The sequence below is a fragment of the Triticum aestivum genome, chromosome 5D (genome assembly GCF_018294505.1).
Source record: "Triticum aestivum cultivar Chinese Spring chromosome 5D, IWGSC CS RefSeq v2.1, whole genome shotgun sequence".
Classification (NCBI taxonomy): domain Eukaryota; kingdom Viridiplantae; phylum Streptophyta; class Magnoliopsida; order Poales; family Poaceae; genus Triticum; species Triticum aestivum.
Window position 1 is genome coordinate 500,082,658 of NC_057808.1, and position 11,992 is coordinate 500,094,649.

Genomic DNA, 11,992 nt, shown 5'->3' on the forward strand with positions numbered 1-11,992 from the left:
ACTTAATGCTTTGCCTGATCATCCTCTGAAGAAACATGAAATACTTGATATCTTTTATAATGGACTAACCGATGCTTCCAGAGATTACCTGGATAGTTGTGTTGGTTCTGTTTTCAGGGAAAGAACACCGGATGAAGCTGAGATTCTATTGAATAATATGTTGACTAATGAAAATAATTGGACACTCCTGAGCCAACTCCTGAGCCTATTCCTAAACCAACTCCGAAGAAAAGGGGTGTTCTATTTCTCAGTCCTGAAGATATGCAAGAGGAAAATAAATCTATGAAAGAAAAAGGTATTAAAGCTGAAGATGTTAAGAATTTACCTCCTATTGAAGAAATACATGGTCTTAATTTACAGCCTGTTGAAGAAATATATGATCTTAATTCATCACCTATTGAAGAAACTCATGGTCTTGATAACCCGACATAGGTAGTAAAGGTAAATTCTCTCTATAGATTTGATGAAGGTGATATTCCTCACTATAAGTCTACTATACAGTGCTTGGATGAGTTTGACAATTTTATTGTTAAACAAGAAAATTTTAATGCTTATTTTGGTAGACAATTAAAACAAAATGCTTATATGATTGAACACTTGGGTGATTATATGTCTAGAGTTAAAGGTGAACTTAAACTCATTTGTAAACATGGTTCTATGGTTACCACTCAAGTATAACAAGTACTTAAAGCTCAGAATGATTTGCTCAATGAACTTAATAGTAAGAATGATGATTATGCTGTTAGAGTGGCTACTAGAACTAGTAAAATGACTCAGGAACCTTTGTATCCTGAAGGCCATCCTAAGAGAATTGAGCAAGATTCTCAAAGAAATAATACAGATGCACCTAGTCCTTCTAAAAAGAAGAAAAAGAAAAATGATAGGACTTTGCATGCTTCTAAGGAGCCTGTTGCTGAAATAAATGAGAATCCTAATGATATATCTATTTTTGATGCTGAAACACAATCCGGTGATGAACATGAACCTAGTGATAACGTTAATGATGATGTCCATGTTGACGCTCAACCTAGTAATAACAATGATGTAGCAATTGAACTCGTTGTTTATCTTGATAACCCACAATCAAAGAATCAACGTTATGATAAGAGAGACTTTGTTGCTAGGAAACACGGTAAAGAAAGAGAACCATGGGTTCAGAAACCCATGCCTTTTCCTCCCAAATCATCCAAGAAAAAGGATGATGAGGATTTTGAGCGCTTTGCTGAAATGATTAGACCTATCTTCTTGCGTATGCGATTAACTGATATGCTCAAAATGAATCCTTATGCTAAGTATATGAAAGAAATTGTCACTAATAAAAGAAAGATACCGGAAGCCGAAATTTCCACCATGCTTGCTAATTATACTTTTAAGGGTGGAATACCTAAGAAACTAGGAGATCCAAGAGTACCAACTATACCATGCTCCATTAAAAGAAACTATGTTAAAACTGCTTTATGTGATCTTGGAGCCCGTTTTAGTGTTATGCCTCTCTCTTTATATCGTAGACTTGATTTGAATAAGTTGACACCTACTGAAATATCTTTGCAAATGGCTGATAAATCAACTGCTATACCTGTCGGTATTTGTGAGGATGTGCCTGTTGTGGTTGCAAACGTTACTATTTTAACGGACTTTGTTATTCTTGATATTCCCGAGGACGATAGTATGTCTATTATTCTTGGCAGACCTTTTTTGAATACTGCAGGGGCTGTTATTGATTGCAACAAAGGCAATGCCACTTTTCATGTTAATGGCAATGAGCATACGGTACACTTTCCGAGGAAACAACCTCAAGTCCACAGTATAAATTCTATTGGAAAAATTCCATCGATTATTTTTGGAGGTTTTGAATTTCCTCTTCCTACTGTCAAGAAGAAATATGATATTCTTATTATTGGGGATGTGCATATCCCCGTTGAGGTAACATAGTGTTATTCGAAATTTCTCCGGTTCCATGTTAGTCAGAATGAGTTTGTTAACAAGACCTGATCAACCTTGTTAGTGGATTCCTTTTGATGAGCATGAGATGGATGAAGTTAGAAAGCACAACCTTCTGTACCCTCCTTCTACTTTCTGTTATTTAGTTGAAATAAAGTAAAATAGTATTTTCCTATCTGTTTTCTGAATTATCCTTGCAATATAAAAATACCCCGAAAATAAAAGTTCTCCAAATGCCCTGCCAATTTAATATGATTTCTTCTGGAATATTTGAGAATATCTCGCACTGAGAACACAGCAGGGGGAGCAAGCACCTGGCCACGAGGGTCCAGGGCGCGCCCACCCCTACAGGGCGCGCCCCCTGCCTCGCGGGCCCACGGTGGCTCCCCCCCACTTATACCTGCACCCACACACTTCTTCCTCCTCCCAAAAAAATCGCCATCCAGCTCAAGCACGAGTTCTAGCTCATTTTGCTGCGATTTTCGATCTCCTTGCTCAAAGCACCTCTCACAAAACTGCTTGGGGGTATTGTTCCTTGGTCCAATTAGTTTTTGTTCTAGTGCTTTATTCATTGCAAATTTGTGCTGCCTAGGTGACCATGTTCTTGAGCTTGCATGTTAAATTTATATGGTTCCAAGTAGTTCTAATGCATGATATAGGCTCTAGGCACTTGTAGGAGTAGTTGCTATCAATTTTGTTGAGTTTGGTTTACTTTTACTTGAAGTTACTAAAAATTTCAGAAATTTTGCACAGGAAGAAATATGTTTAGGAAAATGTACCAAGGTGGTCCTTCAAGGGAACAAGGACCCAGGCATGCAATGCGTGATGCTGATGATGAGCCACCAAGGGACGCTCCAGTGCGGCCTTGTGAATGGCCTTCAGAGGACTTCATGGATCGAGCAGGAATTAAGGACGAATTTAACGCATATTTGCGTAACGCTGATCTTGTGAGCTTCGAGGCAGAAAAGTGCCGCGAGTACAACTATCTCACTAGTTCCTTTGTGAGGAGGTTTGAATTTTCATCTTCACGCAATTCTCAAACTGTCCTGTTTGATCTTTATGAAAATTCTTATACTATGGACTTAGAGGATTTTACCACTGCTTGCAAACTTCCACAATGGGGTAGTCCTAGTGAACCTCGCAAATCTGAATTTAGAGATTTTCTTGCTAGTATAACTGTGGGTGAATCTAGAGACATAACACAAGCTACCATAGGGAGTATTCATTTTCGTGCTATACATTATTTTGCTCTCTTCATAGGTAGGTGCATAAATGGTAAGGATGAAGCATGTCACATGTATGTCCCTGACCTCAGTGTTCTCAGGAGTGCTGTGTTAGGAGACAAACATTATAATTTAGGAGCCATTGTCGCACGTAGGTTGCATAATAATAAAATTAATGGAGATTTCTTTGGAGGAATTTATGCAACCCGTCTAGCTAATTTTCTTGAGGTACCTATACGTGAGTATGATGTTGAGCTGCCTAATGTTCATTTAGATTATAATGCCATGGTTCATCATCGTTTTCTTGAGAGGAACGAGCAGTCCCTCCAGTATCGCTTAATCTTTGACACACGTCGCGCTGTCCATATTACTCTCCCTGCTCCTGCCTTCTTTGATTATCAGGCAAAATGAAGACATGTTATTACCAGAGAGGAGGCAGATGAGTACGAGAGGAGGGCGGAGGCAGCTCGCCGCCACGCTGCAGCTCAGGAGGCAATAGCCGCTGCATCTCAGTACTACCCCGGTTATAACTTTGGATATCCACCAGGCCATCCGTGGCAATAGACCAACTTAGGCCAAAAGCCTAAGCTTGGGGGAGTACGTATCTCTCACCGACATTACATTTATGTTCACACACTCATTGCTAGATGTCGGTGCTCATACTCTTTCATTGTACTATCCATGCTAGTTTATTTTCTTTTTCTTGCTTTCTTCTTGTGTGTTTGATAAACCTTAAGAAAAACCAAAAAAAAATTAGTTGTAGCTTTTAGCTAGTTTACTTTCTTGCTGTAGTCGTAATAATTAAAAAGAAAACCAAAAAAGATTTCCCGTTCTTCTTTTGCTTGTTGGGAGCTTTCCCGTGTAAATAGTTTTATTTCTTTTCTTTTCTTTGGGGGTCGATAGGAGAGGACCATGATTAAATTGTTGAAGTGGCTCTTATATGCATTATTGTTGATTTAACCAAGAGCCCATATTGCCTTGTCTTCTCATGTTTATTGAATGCTTGCAGATTCCAGCTTAGTCCAATGCACATGCACTATTATTATTCACATCGTTCGGTCGTGCAAGTGAAAGGCAATTATGTTGATATATGATGGACTGATTGAGATGAGAGAAGCTGGTATGAACTCGACCTCTCTTGTTTTTGTAAATATGATTAGTTCATCGTTCCTGATTCAGCCTATTATGAATAAACATGTTTGCAATGACAATTAGAGATTATAGTTGCTTATGCCATGCTTAATTAGCTAGGAGTTTATAATGGTTTACCTTGCGTGCCAACATGCTATTAAAATGGTTGTGATGTGGTATGATGGGGTGGTATCCTCCTTTGAATGATTCAAGTGACTTGACTTGGCACATGTTCACACATGTAGTTGAAACAAATCAACATAGCCTTCACGATATTTATGTTAATGGTGGATTATATCCTACTCATGCTTGCACTCAATGTTTATTAATTTTAATGCATGTTCATGACTGTTGTCGCTCTGTAGTTGGTCGCTTCCCAGTCTTTTGCTAGCCTTCACTTGTACTAAGCGGGAATATTGCTTGTGCATCCAATCCCTTAAACCCCAAAGTTATTCCATATGAGTCCACTATACCTTCCTATATATGCGGTATCTACCTGCCGTTCCAAGTAATTTGTATGTGCCAAACTCTAAACCTTCAAATGAAATTCTGTTTTGTATGCTTGGATAGCTCATGTATCAACTAGGGATATCCGTATCTTCCATGTTAGGCGGGTTATTCTCAAGAGGAGTGGACTCCGCTCCTCACTCACGAGAAAATGGCTGGTCACCGGGATGCCTAGTCCCATGCTTTATGCAAATCAAATCAAAATAATTTCAAACAAAACTCCCCCTGGGACTATTGTTAGTTGGAGGCACTCGTTGTTTCGAGCAAGCCATGGATTGATGCTTGTTGCTGGAGGGGAGTATAAACTTTACCATTCTGTTTGGGAACCGCCTATAATGTGTGTAGCATGGAAGATATCGCCATCTCTTGGTTGTTATGTTGACAATGAAAGTATGCCGCTCAAAATATTATTTATCTCTATTTCAAAACCGAGCTCTGGCACCTCTACAAATCCCTGCTTCCCTCTGTGAAGGGCCTATCTATTTACCTTCATGTTGAGTCATCACCCTCTTATTAAAAAGCACCAGCTGGAAAGCACCGCTGTCATTTGCATCCATTACTGTTAATTTATATTGGGTATGACTATGACTGGATCTCTTTTACCATGAATTACAATGTCTAGTCAGTTCTTGATCTTTAAAGGTGCTCAGCATTTATGTTTTGCGGTCTCAGAAAGGGCTAGCGAGATAACATCTTGTTATATCATATTATGATTGTTTTGAGAAAGTGTTGTCATCCGAGATTTATCATTATTGCTCGCTAGTTGATTATAGCATTGATATGAGTAAACATGAGACCTAAGTGTTATTGTGAATATGGTTAGTCATAATCTTTGCTGAAAACTTGAATGTTGGCTTTACATATTTACAACAACAAGAGCAAACAGAGTTTGTAAAAGTTTTTCTTGATCACTTTCAGTTTATCAACTGAATTGCTTGAGGACAAGCGAAGGTTTAAGCTTGGGGGAGTAGATACGTCTCCGTCGTATCTACTTTTCCAAACACTTTTGCCCTTGTTTTGGACTCTAACTTGCATGATTTGAAATCTTCACCGTTTGTTTTCTATCATTTTAATAATATAATAGATAGATAGATGCCTGGGAGTTAGGTAACCCCTTCTCTCCAAAATAGTGAAAGTAACCAATTTATATATATAATTTACCGCAAATAGTGCAAGGCACTCGTGGGACTAGATTGTAGCATGGGATTTTAGGATACTAGGGGCTTTGTTCATGCATTTTCGCTTGAAGAAACATTTCTGCTACTTTGGGGTGGTGCTCCAATGGTACACCGTCGCCTTTTTGAGGCCCTTGACAGAAAATTGAGAGATAGACTTTCAATGAACGGCAGCAACAAATATACTCTTCCTTTTGATATTCTATAATAGAAGAAAACTTCTATGCTATATTGATTTGATCTCTCACATCAAAACAACAGCCGGACAAATCACAGCTAAACCGATGATGGGCAATTTCACAAGCGCGGCAGGCCGCCGCGGCTTCGGACGGCTAGTATAGTTTAGACCGGCAATGGATATGTATTGCTATGATTCAAGTAAGTTGTGTTATAGTACAAGCAGTGTTTATGGATGAATATATAGTTCTACTATTATGTTGATTACGGTATTTGTGGCCTTGCTATGGAAAAAATCAGCACATATAGAAACCACTAATGAAAGTTTGTTTCTTTCATTTTTTTCATCACTTACACTTGTTCTCTATGTTGTGCATTCTCTTTATTCGGATACAACTCGTACAGACAGAATTCATGTTGCCATTCACCACAAGAAAAACTGCAAACACTGAGTGGTCGGTTGTACGTCGAGTGTTATTTTATGGGGTGCTCAGCATAAAACCCAATTTGCCGAGCGAAAACTGGAAACACTCAGCATAATATTACCGACCTTCCTTCCTCTTCTTGCCGGTCAGCTCTTCTCTCGCTCTACTGACAACATCACACGATGCACCAGTCTATAATAATGCACAGACACTCTGTATCCCACTACTTCGGCAAATCATTGCCTTGGGTCCCACTTCTATAGCTACATGGTCATGTGCACAACTCCCACCACTCCAGCCAATATCAGTGATGTTTCCCGTCGTCTTCGACACTCTCTTTACTTGTCCCGTGCCTCTTTCCGCTCACCCACGGTTGCATCATCGATCGACCACTTTGCCGAGGCATATCACTTTGCATCACTCCTACTTGCACACATTGTATAGTTGCCGAGTTTTTCTTATCTCCAAATACCATCTACCAGGACATCAATATCATCATAAAGTTACAGTATAGCTAGAAAGACAAAAGAAGAGCCACAAAAAACTTTCTGCTGATTAAGTTCTGTCACGTTACCGAAAAAGCTCACGCCCCGCTTTATACATAAAGCAAGTTGTGTCACGTTCAAAATAAGATTTCCGCGACCATGGCCAAGGTTAAATCAATTTCGCCTGAAGTTGAACAAGAAAATTAACTCATTTGACTGACAACAAGGATCACAAACAACATTCCAATTTAAAGAACATATTGACTTTTGTCTTGTTCCCAGGAGAAGCACAAATTGGCTTCTAGCCACAATATATTAAAAAAAATGGTGCGTGGGAGGAGGGTCGGGGGATGTTACAAAAGTTGCAATCCACATGAAAATGACAGCGGCATGACAAAGCAAAATAAAAGAGATATTTTAGCTGCTCATATATTATCTCCAACGGCTAAATAAATCCTATGCACAACCGGCACACAGTATTAGAACGACTCAATTACAAGCAAAAAAGGTTCTTACGTGCGAGTACCAATTGCCTTAACAAGTTGTACAACTTGAACCCGAAAGAAATATTCTTGAACTTAATCATTTTACACGTTTGTACCACTAGCACCTAGTTGGCTAGCTACTAGGTACGTGTGTCCCGATTAGTACGACCTGACCTCTTCTCGGACAATGAAGATGGTGGAGTTTTTAGGTAGGTTGTTCTTGCCACGAGATCAAATGACGAAGTTCCTCCACATCAGCATAGGTAATCTCGATCAGAAGAAATAACAGGCCGCCCACGATGATATCTGACTACCTCAACGCGCGCACATGTGCTTCGAATTTGACCAGTGTAATTCGTTGAGATATATTTTCTCTATGAAACTTTCCAAGCTTAGTTATACCTCAGAGAAGCAATCGATCTTGTGCAGGCAGTATAAATACACAACGTACGCATGGTGGCAGTCTATCTCATCGTTACAGATACATCTTCCTTGATTAGTTTTGTAAGGCTTAATCAGCGATGGAGTACTCGCCGAAGCTAGCAGTAGTGGTGCTCTTAGCTCTCGCGTCCGCCATGGCGGTCACGGGCCAGAACTCGGAGCAGGACTTCGTGGACGCCCACAACGCGGCGCGCGCCGACGTGGGCCTTGGGGAGGTGACATGGGACGCTACGGTGGCAGCCTTTGCGCAGGACTACGCGGATCAGCGCCGCGGCGACTGCCAGCTGATCCATACTCCTGATGGCCGGCCGTACGGGGAGAACCTCTACGGAGGCGGCGGCGGCGGGACCGAGTGGACGGCGACGGACGCCGTGAATTCGTGGGTGTCGGAGAAGCAGTACTACGACCACGACAGCAACACCTGCTCGGCGCCGGAGGGTGAGTCGTGCGGGCACTACACGCAGGTGGTGTGGCGCGACTCGACGGCCATCGGTTGCGCCCGCGTCGTCTGCGACAGCGGCGACGGTGTGTTCATCATCTGCAGCTACAACCCGCCAGGCAACTTCCCCGGGGTGAGCCCGTACTAGGCTATATGCATCATGCATGCACGCATGCGAGCGTGCATGTACGTACGTAGCAGCGTATTGCATAAATAAAATGATTAAGCTGAGATAACCACAGTGTGATCAGATGTGATGTATAGTTAACCAGCCGGCCGGATTTGACGCCATATATTGTTTAGACCGGCTGTATATATGTACTGTTATGATTCAGGTATTAAGTTGTGTTATTGTACGAGCAGTGTTTATGGATGAATATATGGTTCTACTATTATACTGAGTATGGTATTTGTGCCTCGCTGTGGAAAAAAACCCAGCATACATAGAAACCACTAATCAAAGTGTCTTTCTTCCATTTTATCATCTCGCACTTGTTCTCTATGTTCTTCATTTTCTTTTTTGATCCCAACTCGTACACACAAACGGAGTAGATCTCGAGAGGGCACGCTAGGTCTCGTTCCTGAGACTCTCGCTCCCTCCTCCGCGCCATAGGCCACTCTGGCCGTGACAGTCACCCACTCTGCCATTATGGCTCACCCATCCCCTCCCAGATTTCACTCCGGATCCAGCTCCGGCCACGGTCCCGTGCAAGCTCGCTCTCGACCAGTGGTCCATCGTAGGTTCCGGACTCCCTTTCGGCCCCGCCCGTGAATGCAGTAGATTTGACCTCAGCGCCACGAATCCTGCCGCGGGGAGAGTCATCCCACGCCATGCATGCCTGTGATACTCCGGATCTGGGCATTGTGATTGAGCGGCGGTACCTAAATCCATCGTGGTCATCCCCTCCGCTCTTGTCAACATTTCCTCTTCAGACGAGGATGGAGGATGGACGAATCTCTAATCCTGAAGGAACATACGGACAAGCAAGGAGCCATCAATAATTAGCGCGCACGTACAGCTACACCACTCGGACCGACGCCGGGACATCAATGGTGCGCCGGGCCATGAGGCCTTCTTAAGCTGCCTCAAAGGCCGAGATCCTCTCGGCTGCGTCATTTGCAAGCTGCCAGGGCATTTCGGTAGAGGGTACCCTAAAAGTCCATGAAACGGCGGACCATGAGGGGCTGCCCGTGCGAGGCTATGTCCGGTACCGACCAGGGCGCCAGTTCAAGATCAGGTTCAAACCGCCGGGCAATTACCCCTTCATCCACCAAAAGAGATAAAATGCGAATGAACTTCACTATTTGTTTCAGAAGATAACTTACCAGTGTTGTTGTTAATTACAAATGATTGTGAAGGTGTATGGTAGGAAGCCAATAACACTTAGTGTGGAATATTTTTAGAATATAAAGTACATAATTTTTGTATTGGAGATGCCGGCTTGTCTCTAGTATGATATAAATTGCAATCTTATAAATAATGTTGTTTAGTGCAATTGTTGCTCAATAGAACATCTCAAAATATCTTCGAAAGAGTTCAATCAATTCTTGCGAGTTAACCCGCCGACAATGATTTATGGCTATTTGATACTCCGGGTGCATATGTGCAGAAAATAAATCATATTGGTTGCAGGTTATGATGCTAATACTGGACAAGGAAGCACTGGTGCAGCAACTGTAATCTGGAGGGGTCTATCATATTGCCCGTGTCTTCTCTCACATGTTGTGACTCGAGGCTGAAGAAACCGAAATTATTGCCTGACTTAAGGACTAAAAGCACTGACGACAGTTGTAATCCATCCCATCATTCAGATTGTTTGGCTGCTGTTTCTACTTTGAAGAATGCAGTGCACAATAGACCTCGACTTCACAATAGTGATGTGGAAACTTGGGGCTGAATTTGTGAAGATTGCCAGCATGATTCTTATCAATTTGGTAAATTTTAAAACCATATAACAAAAAAAATTCTCAAACATGTTGTGTCTGGTTTTTGTCGCTAGCTTTTAAACAGTAGAAAAGATACTCTTGGTATAGATTGGCAAGTGTTTGAACTGAACTAGAAAAGAAAATATATTTTGCATATACTCCATGGGTAAGTCATGCAGGTTGCTCTCTGGCAATTAAAAATGCAGCTAATGGTTCGGTTATTCTTGACACTTTGGGTTTATATAATTTAGGTTTCTTTCTATTTGGTCAATATTAATTATTATACAATTTTATATATCCAAGTAGAGATTACATGCCCTCACGTTTGGACTGATCAGGGCAATGATTAAGTTCCGTCTAAACAACTAAATTGATTTTAGAGGCTATAAGTATAACCAGCAAGGTGACCCGCGCATCTGCGCGGCTAGATTTCCTATGGGTTTTTCATACCTATATTTGCATGAGATGTTGAGCTTGCCATGCAAAATTATGGAAAAGATTATAGTCAAATACACAATATGGAAAATGATTTGTCATCGTTCTATTTTCAGTAAAGTCATCTGCAGACATGGAAAATGTTTTTAATTTAACTACTAACATGTGCTGTTGTTTATTTTGTATATCATACAAAATAAAAAATAGTATAGTCAATACATATAGCATGAGGAAAGACATATCTGTTGTTTTATTGTGTATATTAAGTTGTTTGTAAAAGATTTTGTATGTGACAACAAAAACCATAGCACTGAGTCATGCCAATCTACATAGATTATGTTTGGATTCCTTTTGTATTTCCCCTTTTCATGTTCATCTATTCAATTGGGTATCGCTCTTCTATCCCCAATAGAAAACCTTTCCAACCAAGTGAAATATAAATAAAAGTTCATATGTATTCATCAAAAATTTCTAAAACAGGCTCACCATGAAATTATGGTCGTATAGTTCCATTTGACCTAGGAACTAAATAATACACCTTCCCTCGAAAAACAACTGAATAATACACCTAGGCGGTAGTGCTTTGTTTAAAATATTCGGGTGTTTTTTTCTATTTTAATACTGGACATGTACAACCCTTTTGAAAGTAGGAATATAATTCCTCTCTAAAAAAGGGATAGTGTGTGTAAAATGTACGTCTTCTCGCTGTTAATTCTTCCTTTCTTTGTCATCCATATCCAACCTATTTATATAATGATGTTGTGTGGTATGAATTATAAAAGGACGGACAACAAAGATTATTATTTATTTCACAAGGATGGTTTTATCAACTGGCTAACCATGCCTTTTTGATAGGTTTTTAGATAGCTTATATTGCTCGTGCTGGTAACTCGCTCACCTTGTTTACTCTTTCTTTGAGAGCCGATTGATTTGCCACGTGCGAACTTGGCAATGGCTTATGTGGGGTAGAGGTGTACACACTAATCAAATAGGCCACAACCTATAGAAGTATGGAGTTCTCACCTCTTCAGATTTTAGTTTCTTTTGCTCGCACAATAGCTATGGGGCTTTTCTTTTTGCGGGGCTTCTGGCTGCGGCACATGTTGTGGCGGCGTGCTGAATCTCTCTCCTGTTGGCGGTACTATGCTGGATTTTACCCGTGCGAAGGGCACGCTAGGCTGCCAACAACACGTGGAGGGATG

General features: G+C 41.0%; 1 protein-coding gene across 1 annotated transcript; it reads left to right on the forward strand.

Annotated features, from left to right (window-relative positions):
- The first annotated feature begins 8,021 nt into the window (after nt 1–8,021).
- LOC123125762 (pathogenesis-related protein 1-like) lies at nt 8,022–8,816 on the forward strand. Its single transcript, XM_044546220.1, has one exon. The coding sequence runs from the start codon at nt 8,071–8,073 to the stop codon at nt 8,575–8,577; it is 507 nt and encodes a 168-aa protein (XP_044402155.1). The 5' UTR covers nt 8,022–8,070; the 3' UTR covers nt 8,578–8,816.
- The last annotated feature ends 3,176 nt before the right edge of the window (nt 8,817–11,992 follow it).